The sequence below is a fragment of the Moschus berezovskii genome, chromosome 19 (assembly GCF_049115385.1).
Source record: "Moschus berezovskii isolate FMDL1 chromosome 19, NW_MosBer_1.0, whole genome shotgun sequence".
NCBI lineage: Eukaryota > Metazoa > Chordata > Mammalia > Artiodactyla > Moschidae > Moschus > Moschus berezovskii.
Genome location: NC_142478.1, coordinates 32,092,896 through 32,114,240, shown reverse-complemented (window position 1 = coordinate 32,114,240; position 21,345 = coordinate 32,092,896). Strand labels below are relative to the sequence as shown.

General features: G+C 38.1%; 1 protein-coding gene across 1 annotated transcript in view; it reads right to left on the bottom strand.

Annotated features, from left to right (window-relative positions):
- Positions 1-21,345, bottom strand: part of SCLT1 (sodium channel and clathrin linker 1) — a 240,923-nt gene that overhangs the window by 107,836 nt on the left and 111,742 nt on the right. The window contains exons 10-11 of the mRNA XM_055405199.2: positions 11,449-11,539; positions 7,472-7,563 (exon numbers count right to left, since the gene is read on the bottom strand). Coding sequence (XP_055261174.2) covers positions 7,472-7,563; positions 11,449-11,539 — 183 coding nt within the window. The remainder of the gene's footprint in view (positions 1-7,471; positions 7,564-11,448; positions 11,540-21,345) is intronic.

Sequence of the window (21,345 nt, the reverse complement as noted above, 5' to 3'; positions counted from 1 at the left end):
TTCCAAACACCAGGAAACATTCTCACTGGCGAATCTGTGGCAAGCCTTGGAAGCTCAGAGGGCCACATAACCCTCTTTTTTTTTAAGATTTTTTTAAAACCCTCAGATTACCCGCCAAACGGTAACTCCCAGCGGAGAAGCAGCGCAGACGCCTGCATACGCCATTAGCAAGCGGGGGCTGGGCAGGGAGGAGCCAGCTGAACTGCTTAGAGAGAGGACTGGGCTTGAATGCCGCGAGAACAATTTGAGAGAACTGGGGAGAGCAAAGCAGACTGTGGGATAGCTTCCCCACGAAAAGGCGGAAAGCTCTAACCTATGACTCAGCCAGCCCCGCTCACAGAATAAAGGACTGAGCAGAGCGAGCCAGCTGCGGTCGGCCCATCCCCCGCCTAGACAGGCAGGGAGCGCAGCCAGAGCCGGAACGGGCAACCGCGGCGGCCCCAGAAAGGCATCCGATACAAACTGCACACAGGCTTGTTGCTAATCAGGACTTCTTGGGCTCGGGCCGGTCGATATCCCCCTGAGAAGGTGCGCCGGTTGTACACTCAGAAAACTGAGTGGAGGGGACTGGGGAGGCGATAAGTCGCAGAGACCGCGCTCGCCAAACACCTGGTCCCCTGAGCTGCTCGGACCGGGGAAGGCACAAAACGCAGGCCCAACCAAGTCTGCGCCTTTGTGGAGTACCTGAGAACCTGAACTTGAGCCGCTCAGACCTGGGAAGTGCATACAACCTGGTGCCGGCCTCGGACAGTTCCCGGCAGAGCAACCTAGAGCCTGTGCAGTGTAGATTGGGACAGCATACGTGCTGTGAGCGGGGGCAAACCCAGTGTGGCCGAGACGCTGCGAGCACTCCCCACAGACGCCAGAGATAATCGACTGCAGCGTTCCTCCCTTCCCAGAACAGGACTGAACAACTGAGCCTTAAAAAGTGTCCACCCTCCCCCTAGTATCAGGGCAGAAATTAGACACTGAAGAGATCAGCAAACAGAAGCTAAAACAGAGGGAACCACCTTGGAAATGACAGATAGAGATGTCTAGAGGCTACTCCAAGAATAAGACCAAAAACCAGAGGCAAGAGGCTTAAGGCCGAATCCTGAGAACACCAGAGAAGTCCTGACTCCAGGGAACATTAATCCATAGGAGCTCATCAAACGTCTCCATACCTACGCTAAACCCAAGGGTCAACAAGTTCCAGAGCAAGACATACCACGCAAATTCTCCAGTAACACAGGAAAATAGCCCTGAGCTTCAATATACAGGCTGCCCAAAGTCACTCCAAACCCACTGACATCTCATAACTCATTACTGGACACTTCATTGCACTCCAGAGAGAACAAATCCAGCTCCACCCACCAGAACACCGACACAGACTTCCATAACCAGGGAACCTTGACAAGTCACCTGTCCAACCCCACACACAGCAAGGAAACTACATAATAAAGAGAACTCCACAAACGGCCAGAAGAGGGAAAGGCCACCCAAAGCAAAGCATTATAAGCAAGATGAAGAAGCAGAGAAATACCCAGCAAGTAAAGGAACAAGATAAATGCCCACCAACACAAACAAAAGAGGAAGATACAGGGAATCTACATGAAAAAGAATTTCGAATTTTGGTGGTGAAAATGATTCAAAATCTTGAAAGCAAAATGGAGTTACAGATAAATAACCTGGAGAAAAGGATTGAGAAGATGGAAGAAAGGTTTAATAAGGACTTAGAGGAAATAAAAAAGAGCCAATATACAATGAATAATACAATAGATGAGATCAGAAACACTCTGGAGGGAACAAACAGTAGAATAACAGAAGCAGAAGACAGGATAAGCAAGCTAGAAGATAGAATTGTAGAAATAAATGAAACAGAGAGGAAAAAAGAAAAACAAATTAAAAGAAATGAGAACAATATTAGAGACCTCTGGGACAATGTTAAACGCTCCAACATTCGAATCATAGGAATCCCAGAAGAAGAAGACAAAAAGAAAGACCATGAGAGAATACTTGAGGAGATAATAGTTGAAAACTTCCCTAAAATAGGGAAAGAAATAATCACCCAAGTCCAAGAAACCCCGAGAGTCCCCAACAGGATAAACCCAAGGCGAAATACTCCTAGACACATATTAATCAAATTAACAAAGATCAAACACAAAGAACAAATATTAAAAGCAGCAAGGGAAAAACAGCAAATAACACACAAGGGGATTCCCATAAGGATAACAGCTGATCTTTCAACAGAAACTCTTCAGGCCAGGAGGGAATGGTAAGACATACTTAAAGTGATGAAAGAAAATAACCTACAGCCCAGACTACTGTACCCAGCAAGGATCTCATTCAAATATGAAGGAGAAATCAAAAGCTTTACAGACAAGCAAAAGCTGAGGGAATTCAGCATTACCAAACCAGCTCTCCAACAAATGCTAAAGGATCTTTTCTAGACAGGAAACACAGAAAGGGTGTATAAAGAAATAAAGAAAATGGCTACGGGATCATACTTATCAATAATCACCTTAAACGTAAATGGGTTGAATGCCCCAACCAAAAGACATTTGGTTGGCTGAATGGATACAAAAACAAGACCCCCATATATGTTGTCTGCAATAGATCCACCTCAAAACGAGGGACACATACAGACTGAAAGTGAAGGGCTGGAAAAAGATATTCCATGCAAATAGAGACCAAAAGAAAGCAGGAGTAGCAATACTCATATCAGATAAAATAGACTTTAAAACAAAGGCTGTGAAAAGAGACAAAGAAGGAAACTACATAATGATCAAAGGATCAATCCAAGATGAAGATATAACAATTATAAATATTTATGCACCCAACATAGGAGCACCGCAATATGTAAGACAATTACTAACAAGTATGAAAGGGGAAATTAACAATAATGCAATAATAGTGGGAGATTTTAATACCCCACTTACATCTATGGATAGATCAACTAAACAGAAAATTAACAAGGAAACACAATCTTTAAATGATACAATAGACCAGTTAGACCTAATAGATATCTATAGGACATTTCACCCCAAAACAATGAACTTCACCTTTTTCTCAAGTGCACATGGAACCTTTTCCAGGATAGATCACATCCTGGGCCATAAATCTAGCCTTGGTAAATTCAAAAAAGTTGAAATCATTCCATGCATCTTTTCTGACCACAATGCAGTAAAATTAGATCTCAATTATGGGAGAAAAACTATTAAACATGCCAACATATGGAGGCTGAACAACACGCTGCTGAACAACGAACAAATCATAGAAGAAATCAAAAGAGAAATCAAAATATGCATAGAAATGAATGAAAATGAAAACACAACAACCCAAAACCTCTGGGACACTGTAAAAGCAGTGCTAAGGGGGAAGTTCATAGCAATACAGGCACACCTCAAGAAACAAGAAAAAAGTCAACTAAATAACCTAACTCTACATCTAAAGCAACTAGAAAAGGAAGAAATGAAGAAGCCCAGGGTCAGTAGAAGGAAAGAAATTGTAAAAATTAGGGCAGAGATAAATGCAAAAGAAACAAAAGAGACTATAGCAAAAATCAACAAAGCCAAAAGCTGGTTCTTTGAGAAGGTAAATAAAATTGACAAACCACTAGCCAGACTTATCAAGAAACAAAGGGAGAAGAACCAAATAAATAAAATTAGAAATGAAAATGGAGAGATCACAACTGACAACACAGAATACAAAGGATTATTAGAGAATACTATCAGGAATTATATGGCAATAAAATGAATAACCTGGAAGAAATGGACAAATTCCTAGAAAAATACAACTTTCCAAAACTGAACCAGGAAGAAATAGAAAATCTGAACAGACCCATCACAAGTACGGAAATTGAAACTGTAATAAAAAATCTCCCAGCAAACAAAAGCCCAGGTCCAGACGGCTTCACAGCTGAATTCTACCAAAAATTTAGAGAAGAGCTAACACCTATTCTACTCAAACTCTTCCAGAAAATTGCTGAGGAAGGGAAACTTCCAAACTCATTCTATGAGGCCACCATCACCCTAATCCCAAAACCTGGTAAAGACCCCACAAAAAAAGAAAACTACAGGCCAATATCACTGATGAACATAGATGCAAAAATCCTTAACAAAATTCTAGCAATCAGAATCCAACAGCATATTAAGAAGATCATACATCATGACCAAGTGGGCTTTATCCCAGGAATGCAAGGATTCTTCAATATCCACAAATCAGTCAACGTAATACACCACATTAACAAACTGAAAAATAAAAATCATATGATTATCTCAATAGATGCAGAGAAAGCCTTTGACAAAATTCAACATACATTTATGATAAAAACCCTCCAGAAAGTGGGAATAGAAAGGACATACCTCAACATAATAAAAGCTATATATGACAAACCCACAGCAAACATTATCCTCAATGGTGAAAAACTGAAAGCATTTCCCCTCAAGTCAGGAACAAGACAAGGGTGCCCACTCTCACCACTACTATTCAACATAGTTCTGGAAGTTTTGGCCACAGCCATCAGAGCAGAAAAAGACATAAAAGGAATACAAATTGGAAAAGAAGAAGTAAAACTTTCACTGTTCGCTGATGACATGATCCTCTACACAGAAAACCCTAGAGACTCTGCCAGAAAACTACTAGAGCTAATCAATGATTACAGTAACGTTGCAGGATATAAAATCAACACAGAGAAATCCCTTGCATTCCTATACACTAATAATGAGAAAATAGAAAGAGAAATTAAGGAAACTATTCCATTCACTGTTGCAACGAAAAGAATTAAATACTTAGGAATATATCTACCTAAGGAAACAAAAGACTTGTACATAGAAAACTATAAAACACTACTGAAAGCAATCAAAGAGGACACTAATAGATGGAGAAATATACCATGTTCATGGATTGGAAGAATAAATATTGTAAAAATGAATATACTACCCAAAATAATTTATACATTCAATGCAATCCCTATCAAGCTACCAAAGATATTTTTCACAGAACTAGAACAAACAATCTCACAATTTGTATGGAAATACAAAAAACCTCGAATAGCCAAAGCAATCTTGAGGAAGAAAAATGGAACTGGAGGAATTAACCTGCCGGACTACAGGCTCTACTACAAAGCCACAGTCATCAAGACAGTATGGTACTGGCATAAAGACAGAAATATAGATCAATGGAACAAAATAGAAAGCCCAGAGATAAATCCACGCATCTATGGACACCTCATCTTTGACAAAGGAGGCAAGAATATAAAATGGAGAAAAGACAGTCTCTTTAACAAGTGGTGCTGGGAAAACTGGTCAGCCACTTGTAAAAGAATGAAACTAGAACACTTCCTAACACCATACACCAAAATAAAATCAAAATGGATTAGAGAGCTAAATGTAAGACCAGAAACTATAAAACTCCTAGAGGAGAACGTAGGCAAAACACTCTTCGACATAAATCACAGCAGGATCCTCCAAGACCCACCTCCCAGAATATTGGAAATAAAAGCAAAAATAAACAAATGGGACCTAATTAAAATCAAAAGCTTCTGCACAGCAAAGGAAACTATAAGCAAGGTGAAAAGACAGCCTTCAGAATGGGAGAAAATAATAGCAAATGAAGCAACTGATAAAGGATTAATCTCCAAATTATACAAGCAGCTCCTGCAGCTCAATTCCAGAAAAATAAATGACCCAATCAAAAAATGGGCCAAAGAACTAAACAGACATTTCTCCAAAGAAGACATAAAGATGGCTAACAAACACATGAAAAAATGCTCAACATCCCTCATAATCAGAGAGATGCAAATCAAAACCACAATGAGATACCATTTCACACCAGTCAGAATGGCTGCTATCCAAAAATCTACATGCAATAAATACTGGAGAGGATGTGGAGAGAAAGGAACCCTCTTACACTGTTGGTGGGAATGCAAACTAGTACAGCCACTATGGAGAACAGTGTGGAGATTCCTCAAAAAATTGGAAATAGAACTGCCATATGATCCAGCAATCGCACTCCTGGGCATACACACCGAGGAAACCAGAATTGAAAGAGACACGTGTACTCCAATGTTCATTGCAGCACTGTTTATAATAGCCAGGACATGGAAGCAACCTAGATGTCCATCTGCAGACGAATGGATAAGAAAGCTTTGGTACATATACACAATGGAGTATTATTCAGCCATTAAAAAGAATACATTTGAATCAGTTCTAATGAGGTGGATGAAACTGGAGCCTATTATACAGAGTGAAGTAAGCCAGAAAGAAAAACACCAATACAGTATACTAACGCATATATATGGAATTTAGAAAGATGCAAATGATAACCCTGTATACGAGACAGCAAAAGAGACACAGATGTATAGATCAGTCTTTGGGACTCTATGGGAGAGGGTGAGGGTGGGATGAATTGGGAGAATGGCATTGAAACACGTATGTTGTCATATGTGAAATGAATCACTAGTTCAGGGTCAATGCACGTTATAGGATGCTCGGGGCTGGCATGCGGGGATGACCCAGAGGGAGGATAAAGGGAGGAGGGAGGTGGGAGGGGGGTTCAGGAGGGGGAACTTATGTAAACCCAGGGCAAATTCATATCAATGTATGGCAAAACCAACCAATATAATATTGTAAAATAATTTGCCTCCAATAAAAAATAAATTAATTACATAAAAAAAAAATAAACCACAATGTGATTTTATGGGCTGTAGTCACTGTATCTTTAATAGATCACAAATGACAATTTTAACGTTTCTTAAGGGAGTATGCAACAAGTGTGGATTAAGATAGCAATTAAAGACAAAGCTACAAAATATATTTAAAAAGTAGTGTGCGTGCTCAGTCGCTAAGTCATGTCCGACTGTTTGCAATGTCATGGACTTTAGCCCTCTAGGTTCCTCTATCCATTGGATTCTCCAGGCAAGAATTCTGGATTAGGCTGCCATTTCTTTCTCCAAGGGATCTTCCTGACCCAGGGATCTAACTCATGTCTCTGGTGTCTCCTGCATTTGTAGGTGGATTCTTTACCACTGCATCACCTGGGAAGCATCCTAAAAAGTAGCCCAGACCGTCAAAGGTAACTGAAAATTACTGTTTCATGACTTCAGGAAAAACATCAATAATCATTTCTTAAGTATTTTTTCTCATGTATCTGGTCAGCAAGGAATGGATTTTTCTATATAATTTTTACCCAACTTCACTCTTTTCCTGTTTTAAGGTGAAAAGGAACATTTTTAATTTGGGGATTAACTAAACTTGACTAATACTGTTTTGGAGAAAAAGCAAAGAGAGAAATGATCTTTGAGTATATGTTCAAAATATATGTTCAATTTTTTGAATATGACTTTTTAAATAAACAATATCCAACAAACCAGATTTTAAACCTATGATTTATAGCTTGTTTAGCATTTATAAAACACAGTATAATAAACAAACTCTAATATGGAATAACTTTTGAAGCTTGTAGATAAAGCTAGATGTATTTAACAATTTACCTTGTTTCTAATTGTTTTATACTAGATTGTAACTGCTGTAAGCGCCTATCTGATGCTTCTTCTCTTCCTTGGGCAGAAACCATATCCTCCTCCTAGAAAAGAAAAGAAACTGAATGTTTATGTTTAGTATGTAAAAATTCAATATACCATTAAACAGAATAAAGAAAACACTCTAAAGCTATTATATTGATAGAATTTCATATATAAGTGTCAGTCAGTCAGTTCAATCACAGTCATGTCCGACTTTTTGCAACCACACGGACTGCAGCACGTCAGGTTTCCCTGTCCATCATCAACTGCCAGAGCTTGCTTAAACTCATGTCCATTGAGTCAAGTGATGCCATCCAACCACCTCATCCTCTGTCGTCCCCTTCTCCTGCCTTGAATCTTTCCCAGCATCAGCGTCTTTTCCAATGAGTCAGTTCTTCGCATCGGGTGGCCAAAGTGTTGGAGTTTCAGCTTCAGCATCAGTCCTTCCAATGAGTATTCAGGACTGAGTGCCTTTAGGATTGAGTGGTTTGATTTCCTTGCTGTCCAAGGGACTTCAAGAGTCTTCTCCAACACCACAGTTCAAAAGTGAAGCAATACTACTTTGGGAACAGAGCATGCATATACTAAAAAAGGGGAAGAGAAAAAGAAAGTGAAAGTCGCTCAGTCATGTCCGACTCTTTGTGACCCCATGGACTGTAGTCCATGGAATTACCCAGGCCAGAATCCTGGAGTGGGTAGCCGCTCCCTTCTCCAGAGGATCTTCCCAACCCAGAAATCGAACCCAGGTCTCTCTCATTGCAGGCTGATTCTTTACCAGCTGAGCTATCAGGGAAAAGAACCTATCAATTCTGTATAGGTGAAACAATAATCGAATCAGAAATTGTATATGGATTTTTACCACTATTCCAACTATTTCTCTATAGTGCAAGTCTAACAAAACAAGACAGTGATTTGTATGCAGATAATCTGCCTTTAGAGTATGTTCTCTTAACCAAGTTATACTGCATTCCATTATAATCATAAACAGAGATTCTTGAAATAGTGATGCATTAAAATTAATAGGATTTATTTGTACCATCTTTATAAAAATTTCCTGTTCATCCTGTCCTATCTTTTGGTGTGTTCTTCTGTTGGCTTTATTTTGCCCTCAACTTTGAAGTACAGTTCTACTGGACACAGAATTCTTAATGAGCACTTTTTTCCTTCAGTACTTCGGGATTTGGTGATGGACAGGGAGGCCTGGCGTGCTGTGATTCATGGGGTCGCGGAGAGTCGGACACGACTGAGCGACTGAACTGAACTGAACTGAACTTCAAGTGTACCACTCCGGTGTTTTCTGCTTTCACAGTTTCTTGATGACAGGTCCGCCTATCTCTGTTCATTTCATTTCTCTGTTGCTGCATTCGAGTTTTCTCTTTATAACTGGCTGTCAGTTTTGTCCTGATGTGTTTAAAGTGATTTTCTTAGTGTTTATCTTACTAAGGGTACACTCAGATTCTTGAATCTGCTAATATTCTCTACCAAATTTTGGAAGTTTTCAGGTATTTCTTTAAACATCCTACTTCGGCAACTCCAATTACACTTCTCTTGGCTTACTTTATCTCCCACAGATCTGAGGTCCTGTTCATTTTTCTTCCAACTTTTAAACTCTATTCTTTGAAAAGGAACATTTCTACTCATCTATCTTAAAGTTCATTGATTGTTTATTCTGCTTGTTCTAACTAATTTTTATTGTTGTTGTTGGTCGCTCAGTCGTGTCTAACTCTTTGTGACCCCATGGACTGCAGCACGCCAGGCTTCCCTGTCTTTTACTATCTCCTGGAGTTTGCTCAAACTCATGTCCACTGAGTTGATGATGCCATCCAACCATCGCATCCTCTGTCATCCCCTTCTGCTCCTGCACTCAATCTTTCCCAGAATCAGGGAAAGATTTTCAAATGAGTTGGCTCTTCACATAAGATAGCCAAAGTACTGGAGTTTCAGCTTCAGCATTAGTCCTTCCAATGAACATTCAGGATTGATTGGTTTGATCTCATTGCTGTCCAAGGGATTCTCAAGAGTTTTTTCCAGCACCACAGTTCAAAAACATAAATTCTGAGCCAATCTAATAAAATCTTTATTTGGGTTGCTGTACTTTTAAAATCTAGAATTTCTATTTTTAAAATTATTTTCCAGTTCTCAATTAAAAACTCTTTATCTTTTTTTTCCACTGAAATCTTATTTTACTCTAATTTAAAAATATTTTCTTTAACCGTGTGAACATATTATAACAGCTTATTTGAAGCCTTTGCTTGCTAAATCCAAAAGCCAAACCCAAACTCAGTGAAAAGTGAGAAGTTTCTATCAACTTCTTCTTCCCTCTCCCCCTACCAGTTATACTTTAGTATCTAGTAAGTTTGGTTGAAAACTGGATAATAAAGATAATGCATCACAGTTTCTCCAGATTCTATTTTGTTCTTTAGAGGATTATTAACTATCGTTCAGTTTAGGCAATTACCTTTCCTAGATTCACACTCTGGGGTGTTTCCCCTACAATGTGCAGCAGCTGCCATCTGTGATTTCATTTTTTTTTTCCACTGTAGCTTTTCTAGCTAGGCTCCCTGGGAACTAGCTGTGGCGGCATAATTTGAGGATCAGTCAATTTTTGGGCAGAGGCAGGGCTCATCCTCTTTGTGGATTCATTGCTCTTACAGATTCCCTGGTAATTTCCAGCTGCTCTGCCAGCTTCGGGCTCTGTCCTCTGATACTTCAAATATTAGTGCTTCAGCATTCAGCTGCTCAAACTGCACACATCTTGGGAATGTACTCAGTTACAAAAAGCAGCAAACCTAAACATCTAGTTTCATATGGTTATATCTTTCAAGAGTAGATGCCTCTCTCAGGTCTCTGCCTCTTTTTTCACTGGGTTTCCTGGGACGCTCTCCCAACTCCCACATGCAGAGCTTGACTATCAGCCACAGATTTGGTCAGCGTTTACATTAAGGATTTGAATCTCAATTGTGTGTGCGTGTGTGTGTGTGTGGTTCTCTTGCTGCCAGTATTTCTTCTTTACTTTCAACTGCTTTTCTAGCCCTAAACTTTGATCTTGAGCACTAGTATAGTGTTAGTCGCTCAGTTGTTTCCAACTCTTTGTGACCCCATGGCCTGCAGCCCGCCAGGCTCCTCTGTGGGATTCTCCAAGCAAGAATATTGGAGTGGGTTGCCATTTTTTTCTCCACGAGCGCTACTATAGGAGCCTATAAAGCTTGTGCTTGCTGAAGCGATAGCTGCAGGGATTAGGGAGAACTCTGAGGCCAGAAAGTTAAAAACTCATGATTCTTATCTCTTTTGGTAACTGTTTTTGGGAGTGCTTCAGTGTTTCAAAAAACCCAATTTTTATAACTATTATCTATGAGAAGGTTTGCATAAGCTTTTCACAAACCTACCATTAATGGAAATCTATAATCAACTTTCACATGTTAGGAAATAAGGCTTAGAGAAGTTACATAGCTAGTAAGCACCAGAGTTAGAGTTTTAATTATCAGATTCATCTAAATCTAAAGCCTGACCTCTCCGTAACACCTTCTCTATTAAAATCTTCTCTCTGTAAAACTTCTCTATTACACATAAAAAGAACCAGTCTTTTATGCCAATAAATAACACAAACCATAGTATTAAACAAAAGGTAGTATTAAATACCTCTTTTCCATCTACATCTAACCAGTTAACCCAAACTGGATATCACATTAAGATGCACTTCAGCAACGATGTGTTAAGGGATGATTATGATATCATGTTCATTAACTTAAGGTATAGTGAATAGGAATAAAAAGTTATTTCCAATATTATAACTCAGCTTCCTAATTTCATATTCAGAGGACAATAAAATGATTAATCATTTTCCAGCAATCCTCTTTAACACCTAATCCAAAACGGATCGACAATAAAATACACAGAAAACAAAGCTACAGGCATCGTACCAAGTTGTCTTAGAAAAAGGAATATACCTTCTTCTGTATCTGTCCTTGAAGGTCTTCAGTCACTTTAGTTAACTCTTCCACTTTTGCTGCTGCAACTCTCAGATCTAACTTGGCTTGCCTAAAATACAAAGTAAATTAACAAATACTGTTTTCAGAGACAATAAAATTTTTTTAAATTAGAAAATAAACCTAAATTTGGTAAAATCAATACTAACCACAATACATCTAAAAATAAATCTAAGAGATAAATATTGAAAGATTCTTTTATTACTATTGAAAGACCTCTCTATGTGGAAGAGAGTGAAGAAAACATAGAGCTGAAAGGATGAGTTCAAAGTGGAAGCCATTAATACTTTAATTGGATAAATCAGATTTTATACTCAAATAATTCAACAGATTTCATGAAGAACTTTATCATCTTGATAAATTACAAGAATGTCAGTGCATTATGCGGACTACAGCTATGTCTATAATTTCCTGAACAAAGTCAGAGAAATACTGCTTATTGACCTTTCTATGAAAATGAACCCAAGTTTCAATACCTTGATCATTCCTTACACACTAGAAGTATAACAACCTCTTAACATAATAGACTGAAACATGTCTCAAGATAGTCTAATACTACTTTCTTTACCAAGGACAAAAAGGACAAGTTTCTGAATGTTTTAGCAGTATCAAATAAGTTTTAATATCTTCTTGACTCCCCACAAAAAAAGATTTTAGAATAATAAGACTTTCTAAAACAAAACAAAGATTTTTAAAGTAAATGCTAAGTGGAAATACAGAACATGTGGATTATGGGGAAAAACATACATTTTTAGGAAGGAAGGTATTTTAGTGTAGGAACTGCTGATATTTATTTCTTAATTATATTTTATGTATATATTATAAATACAAAGCATACCAGTGCATTGAACCCAAAGAATTTATTTTATGCAAAATTAAATAAATGTTAATTCATTACTTTTGACTTTAACAATATCTATAATTACAAAATTAACTAGCATAAAACAACAGGAAATAAAAATCTAATAATACCTAAAATGTTTCAGGTAGTTATTAGGTTCCAGGATCTGCCTTAAATATTCTGTGGATATCGTCTGACTTAACAACAACTGTGAATAAGTACTATTTTTATATCAAACTGAAGTCAAGCCAGTATGTTGACAGAGGTTTGCCAACTTGCCTTATTCAAAAATAAGTAATGAAATAGGTATTTAAAGAGTCCTCTAAAATATTTGTTGTTGTTCAGTTGCTAAGTCAAGTCCAACTCTTTGCAACCCCATGGACTGCAGCATGCCAGGCTTCCCTGTCCATCACTATCTCTCAGAGTTTGCTCAAACTCATGTCCATTGAGTCAGTAATGCTGTCCAACCATCTCAGCCTCTGTCATCCCCTTCTGCTGCTCCCAACTTTTTCCAGCATTAGGGTCTTTTCCAGTGAGTCGGCTCTATGATATACTGTTACTGAAAAATGGTACCAATAATGGATGTGAGAGCTGGACTGTGAAGAAAGCTGATCGCCGAAGAATTGATGCTTTTGAACTGTGGTGTTGGAGAAGACTCTTGAGAGTCCCTTGTACTGCAAGGAGATCCAACCAGTCCATTCTAAGGGAGATTGAAGGACTGATGCTAAAGCTGAAGCTGCAGTACTTTGGCCACCTCATGCGACGAGTTGACTCACTGGAAAAGACCGTGATGCTGGGAAAGGTTGGGGGCGGGAGGAGAAGGGGACGACCGAGAATGAGATGGCTGGATGGCATCACCGACTCTGTGGACATGAGTTTGAGTGAACTCCGGGAGTTGGTGATGGACAGGGAGGCCTGGCGTGCCGTGATTCATGGGGTCACGAAGAGTCGGACACGACTGAGCGACTGAACTGAACTGAATGTTTCATAAGATTAAGCACTTAAGAATAAGCTTTGCTTTAAATGAACCCAATTTATAAAAATCTGACTTTATTAGCCATAAAGTGAATTTTTTCTATCCAAACTGATTCACCAAATGACAAAACAAAAACAACTTCAAGACCACCTTACGCTGACTCACGTAAAATGTAAACTAAGAGACAACGTCAGGAGTGCATCTACTATAGGAATCAATCAACAAATCTACCAGTTATAAAATTCCATATATTTTAAAAAGAAAAATTTCAGGAGTAAGATTTTATATAGTAATGATAAAATTGAGTAACCTCTGGACAAGCATAGCACCGAATCTGATTTGGCTTTCTTGCCCTCAGAAGAGGGATAATAATGATTATTCTACTTATGCCATGAGATTGCTGAACAGGTGAAAATAGGTAATGTACATTAAAGTGCCCTGTAAAGTATAAACAAATCGAAGGTCAGAGCACGATTAAAGAAAAAAAAATGTGTTAGAGATACAGTGGGAATGAGGTTCAATATGGTGAACCCGCGAGTCCGGAACCCAATTCTGTGAGTAATCAGTGTTGTAGCTTAATTCACTTGACCACAGGAGTATCTCAGCAGTCTCATGTCCCACAACAGAGAGGTGGATTAGATAATTTTCCAAAACCAAGACTCTGTACTAGATGGTTTCCTGATTTGTATCTAATCTGCCTACTGATTCTACTTCTAAATAGTATCTCAGCTGTGTATTTCATTTCTACTTCCATGGCCCTCACCATTATTTCTCAGGACTACCCCAATAGATTACAAACTGATCTCCTGACTTCTGGTCTCCTCTTTAATTCATCCTACCTGCCAAAAAAAGAAAAAAGTTATCTCATGATAAAAATTCTTGTATAATAATGATTTCTGGATTCCTCACTTCTTTGGGCATATAAGCAATACTCCTCAGCATGGCTTATAAAGTTAGTCACCATCTGGCCTCAAAGAGTATCATGTCTTGCTAGTTCCCCTCATGTGATTTATGTTCCTAGTATAACAGACCATTAACTCCATGTTTCTTTAACACAACCTTGTTTATTTTTTCACATTTGACTTGAGTAGACTTCTTTTGCTTTTACTGATAAATTCCTTAATAACCTTCAAGACTTAGCTCAAAAATCTCATTTCAAGTCTTCTCTAACTTCTAGGCAAAAGTCTCTAGAATGTCAGCACTCATAATTCATAATACTTTACACACTGTTAACAGATACTCCACTCGTGGAACTGTGAGTTTATGGGGAAAAATATGGAATGTAAGATCATTAGAGGCAAGGGTCATATTTTATTAGTTTTCAAATCCTCATGGATAGCACACTACCTGGCATGTGGTAGAAAAGCAAATGGATCATAAATGAATCAAAGAGAACACAAAAGGAAAGGAGACAGAGGGTCACAGGTACCACTGTCTTGATATTTTACTCAGATCTTGAATGTCCAATTTTTTATTCATGTGTGGAAATCTAAAAGAATAATTTTGTGAACAATTCTTCAAAATGTATCTTATCTGAATAAGAGTGTTTCATTTGAAATAGAATCTCTTAAGTTATATTCCCTAAAACATACAAACAGCTATTAACGCTTTTTGAGGAAAATATACAGTAGTTTATATACACTTATTTATTCCTACACTGTTCTACAAGACAGAAAAGAAATAGATAGTTCTTTATATCTACTTCTGACATGAAATAATGAAAAATATTCTAGAACTAAAGTCATAAGATCTAACCTTTACATTTGGCTCTATCAGCACAGAAGACTGTGAGAACTGAGCCAATAACTGCTCTAAGGTTCAGAACTGAGGCCATAAAATAGAGATAAAAACAATTTTCCTGAATAACTCACAGAAATATCATAAAGTTCAAATAAGGCAATGCATATTAAATTACTTTATAAACTTTACTCTCAGTTCAGTCGCTTAGTTGTGTCCGACTCTTTGTGACCCCATGGACTGCAGCACGCCAGGCTTCCCTGTCCATCACCAACTCAAATTCATTTTCATTGAGTCTGTGATATACCATCCAACCATCTCATCCTCTGTCATCCCCTTCTCCTCCTGCCTTCAAACTTTCCCAGCATCAGGGCCTTTTCCAATGAGTCAGTGCTTTGCATCCGGTGGCCAAAGTACTGGAGTTTTAGCAGTTTATACAAATGTAAGCTATCATCATAATCTTGCCTCTTTTGAGATTTTGAGTTGTCAGGAATGGTGTGGTATTGCACTAATTTATAGCTGGTTTGCAAAAGCTTGAGGGATGCCTGAATGTCTGGCCTTGCCTCTGGGCCAAAAAGTGAAACGTGGGATTTATGGTGTGCTGCTTAAAGTCTGAATCTCCTCTGGTAACTCTCAAACACGATCTGTTTACTGATGGCTTTCACCTGGTATAACTGGTTTAAGCAGCCGGACTGGACTATGTGATTGGAGGGGCAAAGGAAAAAAAAAAAAAAACACTCAAAACTTCTCTGAGCTTTCCTGAAGCCAAGATTCACTGTACACATCTTGGTGGGTCAACCTGGAGACAAAGCATACCTTTGTGTGCATAAAGACCATAAAGCATTTGGGCCTGGACGTCACTTGGGCCTCCTAAGTGTTCCCTGTGCTCTTTTACTTTTTATTGCACAATATCCTTAGCTTTTAAATAGAAGCTCATGTGACTATGCTCTGTGGAGTCTTATGAGTCACTTCAAATATTCAAACTTGTGAAATCTTTAAAGTTTCAACAAAAATAATTCGAATTTTATGAAGGAGCTTTAATAACTAGTTATACTATTTCACATTTAAATGTTTTAGATACATAAGAAAACTGAAAGTGCTAGTTACTCAGTTGTGTCTGACTCTTTGCGACCCCATGGACTATAGCCTGCCAGGCTCCTCTGTCCATGGATTAGCCAGGCAAGAATACCGGAGTGGGTAGCAATCCCCTTCTCCAAGGGATCTTCCCCACCCTGGAATCGAACTCAGGTCTCCTTCCTGCAGGCAGATTCTTTACCATCTGAGCCACAAAGGAAGCTTGTACATCCTTTTATAAAGGTCAAAACAAGTTTTCATTAAAAAAAAAAACAAACTGATAGATAAGAATAATTATATTTTGTTTTTGCTAAAAGTAATATTTTTAAAAGCACATTACTTTTAGGTATGCTTCTTTGTCAAGCAATTTAAAATTTCTGAGATTTTTCTTTAATGTGATTCTCATCACTCATTAAAGAAGTCTGATCTTTAAAAAGCAAAGCTTTGCTCTAAGCAATGTATAACCAAATATAAAATATATGATATACCTCAATGTAGTTTATATAAGTATATACTTAAATTATAGCATTAACTTGGACAGAAATTAAATGTTTTAATTATAAATATCTTTAAGATTTGAATCCATTTTAAGATAAGTTTTTATCTTTCTTTTGCAGGCTCATGTCAAGAGAATTCTAGAAATGTGTACAGTATTTGTTTCACACAGTGAGAAGTCATAACATTCTGAGGAAAAAAAAAAAAGAAAAAATACATACTTTAGCAAGTTCACCTGCAATTATCTGTAAAATAAAGCCAATCACTTATGCTTAAAAATCAGAAAATCCCCAACAATTTTAGACAAAGTTCTGAATTTCTAAGATCACTTCTGCCTTTAGAAAACTGACTACAAGTAGCAAAACTGGAAAAAGTTTAACTTTTTTCTCCTTTTAATCTTTAGTAGCACTCGGATGGAGGAGCCTGGTAGGCTGCAGTCCACGGGGTCACTAAGGGTCAGACACGACTGAGTGACTTTACTTTCACTTTTCACTTTCACACATTGGAGAAGGAAATGGCAACCCACTCCAGTGTTCTTGCCTGGAGAATCCCAGGGAAGCGGGAGCCTGGTGGGCTTCCGTCTATGGGGTCACACAGAGTCGGACACGACTGAAGTGACTTAGCAGCAGCAGCCTAGTGATTAAAAGTTTTCAAAGGACAGAAGACTACAAAGAAAGCAACAGATATTAATAATCTGTGTACTGAGTTATCAAAACCTTAAAACAGAGGCTACTCAGTCTTGAAAACAGTTCATTTGTACATAATTTTTTACATAATTCAAAATTATATATAATTCAAAGTAGTTCAAAATCGTAATTTCTATGTTGAAATATAATTTTCCATGAAACTAGTCAGACACAACTGAGTGACTAACACTTTTACTTTTCAGTAGTAGTTCTCTATACTTTCTTTGTATGAAAGCAAAGCATTTTGTAACTACATTACACACAGCCTCTGAGTCTTACTCAGTCAGAATGTCAGAGAGGTACCTGCTCATCTGTTTTTCAGAATCTCTACAGATAATTCTGATACACAGCTGTGGCCTTAGATTTTACTGAATAACTGCACAATCAGTATGTTTACCATTACAAAGAGACTGCACACAATCATTTCAGATACAGTTTTAGAGTTATATGACTTTGGGTACCACTGACAAAGTGTATAACATATTAATTCACTTTCTATTAATAACCAGGCTTATGCAGTGGGCATACTCAAAAAATGTTTACCAAGTACCTGTGACATCTAGAACACAGAAGGTGTTCTTTAAGGTAATACAAAACACACAAAGATAGGTCAGACACGGTAATCTTTAGGAGGGCCATAAAGCATACTTTAAGCATCTCAAAAGTCTGAAGTATTATGATTCAGAGTAGGTAGTACATTAGCATTTAGTTTAGGGAATATTAAAGTGGGAGGTTGAAAGTAAGAACTGGCAGAGGCTGAACAGTAAATCTCACAAGCAGAGACCTCACATGAGTAAATTTACTCACAAGAGTGAACCTAAGAAGAGCTTCAGGAAGGAACAAATAAGTTCAAGCATAAAGGGAGGCAGGTGTAGGGCTGATTTAGGGAAGAAGGGAAGGAAGACTGAAAAGGCAATGGGGGCTACAACGTAAATGACCTTAATTGACAAGTTAGGCAATCTGTGTTAATTTAAGGGCAATGGAGAGCTACTCAAATACAACGGGATCAGAGCTACACTTTAGGAATTTGAATAAAAGACCGGGAATGTCTACAAGAGTGATAACAATAAGCAAGCAGTTCCACTGGAAGAGATGGCATAGATTTTACAGAGACAGAATTTAAGGGAGTCACTCTTTGAACAAATATTTATTGAATGTTTATAATATGCCTTGCATTATGAATATAATCTGGACATGTTGAGTTTCACACGTTCGTGGCTCATTCAGCTTTTGTTTAGTTTTAGTTATTTCAGGAGTCCTATGCTTATTTTTACTGAGCACCAACCCAAACTACTCTGATAGCTCAGTTGGTAAAGAATCCACCTGCAATGCAGGAGACCCCGGTTCAATTTCTGGGTCAGGAAGATTTGCTGAAGAAGGGATAGGCTACCTACTCCAGTGTTCTTGGGCTTCCCTTGTGCCTCAGCTGGTAAATAATCCACCTGCAATGCGGGAGACCTGGGTATGATCCCTAGGGTAGGAAGATTCCCTGGAGAAGTGAAAGGCTACCCATTCCAGTATTCTGGCCTAGTCACATGGACTGTATACTCCATGGAGTCACAGAGAGTCGGACACGACTGAGAGACTTTCACTTTCACCCAAACTACACTAAGCACTGTTGTCAGCACTGCTCATGCAGTGCAAACAAGGGAGACAAAGCCACTGACCTCACAAAGTTTATATTGCTTTAGGGGGAGACAGACAACAAATATGTAAACAAATAAATGAGATAATTTCAGAATGTGATAATGCAATGAAGCAAAGGATATTTACCAATGGGACAGAGACTTGGATCATCAGTGACAACCTGTCTACAAAGAATGAATATTTGAGCTAACTAAGACAATGGGGTTGATTTAAGAAAATCTAAGGTGAAAGTTGGAGAAGGAAATGGCAACCCACTCCAGTATTCTTGCCTGGAAATCCTATGGACAGAGGAGCCTGGTGGGCTACAGTCCATGGGGTTGCAAGGAATCAGATATGACAGAGCACACACGCACACACACAAGGTGAAGAAATTACAGGCAGTGAGAATTAATAATAAATGCAAAGAATATGAGAAAAGTACTTAGTAAAGAACAATTAGCTGGGATGTATCACAGAGAGAAAAGCGTAAGATGAAGCTAGAGAGGAAGGCAGAGACATCAGATGATATAAGTGCCTCTGGGCAAGGAAAGAATTTTGGAGTTTGTTCCAGCTGCAATGAAATCCACTGAGTGTGGTAAGCAAGTGAGTGACGTGATTTGCTTTATGCTCTGAGGAGATTTTTTGGGCTGGTGTGTCGAGAATAAATAACAGTGGGGTAAGAGAGAAAGCAGGGAAAACAGAGAGGAGGCAAAGACAAGAAAGACAGAGTGATGGCTTTGGGTAGCGATGACAGTGATGATGACTGGATTTATGATCATCTGGATCAGTGCAAACATGACTTGGATGTGAGTGTAAAGCAAAAGAGCAGAACCAAGCAAGATTCACTGGTTTGAAGATAGTATCAGTTACTAAGATGGGGAAGATTTCCTTCCTCACATCAATCACAGCAATTCTATGTCTATCAATATACTAGGGCTCTATGTTTAAGATTTTTTAACTAAAAACAGTTTAAAAACCACTGCCCTAGTATTCAAGTATAGAGCTCAACAAAGTGATCAAGACCAGAGTACACACGTGGGAAACATTGTCATTGAGATGAAAGTTTAAGTTGGGGAGGGTAAAGGTGATCATCCAAGGAGGGGGTGGGGCAGGGAAACTGTGTAACATGGCCAGAAATTTAAGAAATTTCTACTTTTAGCAGGTAGGATGGAAATGGGAAAAGCAAAAAAAGGAAACAGTGACAAAAGTCAGAGAAGAAATCAGGACACAAACAAAAAAGACCTAGTAGAAAAATTTTCAAAAGACATAAAAGAAGGACAAAGAAGGATTTTGTTTTAAGGCAAAAAAGGTACCAGTCAACTTGAGGAGGAGAATAGAGATAGGGGACCAAATCCAAATTGAAAGAAATTCTGAGCAACAACTACAGCAAATACAGGTTTTTTCCTCCAAGCAATTTCAAAGAATGGGAAGCAGAAAGTACAGTTATCGGAGGAATCATCAGAGGAGGTATGTATACACGCCTGAGGTCTTAGAAGAAACTATGAGACTAAGATTTGTAAAAAGAATGAACATAACTGATGGAACAACATACAAAAAGAAATAAGTTTAGGGTTGTACAGCTGGTGAGACATGGGGATATAACAACAGAAAGGAGGGGAAAAGAAAGGAACGCTTTATCTAATTCCTAGAAATTAATAGCAACAACAACAAAGGTACGGCTGATTTCCAGAGCAAGGGAGAGAAATTTTTTCTATGGCAGAGATTAAGAAATTAGAAGGCTGGAATTGACATGCACAAACTATTATATATAAAATAAATAATAAGAACCTAGTGTATAGCACAGGGAACTCTACTCAGTACTCTAATATGGGAAAAGAATTAAAGATTCTTTTTTAAAGAAAAAGAGAGGATATATGTATATGTATAACTGAAGTCACTTCGCTCTATATCTGAAACTAACACAACATTGCAAATCAAGTATACTTCAACAGACATTTAAAAAAAAAAACCAAAAAACTAAAGTTCATTCAGTTAAGCAACATGGCCAAATCAGGAGAAAATTTAAAATAAGAATACTAATCTAAAGCTGTCTGACTTCAAAGTCTATGCTCTTTATACTTCACATCACACAGAAGTGTACTTTTGGGTCAGGTATACAAATGTGGAGTGTCTGCAAAATAAATTATCAATAAAAAATACATTTTGAAATAAACCAGTAATCACCTATTATAAGAGGCAAAAGTTCCAAACATGAAGTTATGGATTTCTTTCTACTCTTGACTAGTATGTTCGAGAAGTAAAGTCTCATATTCTTCTTTATGCCCAAAAGTTTAAATGATAATGACACAAACATTTTTGAATAAGGGGTGACTAAGTAACTCCATAAATAACATTAAAGTACAACAGCGTGAAGAGATAGGAAACTGATAGCAAAACTCTATTTCTTAAAACATGTTTTCCAC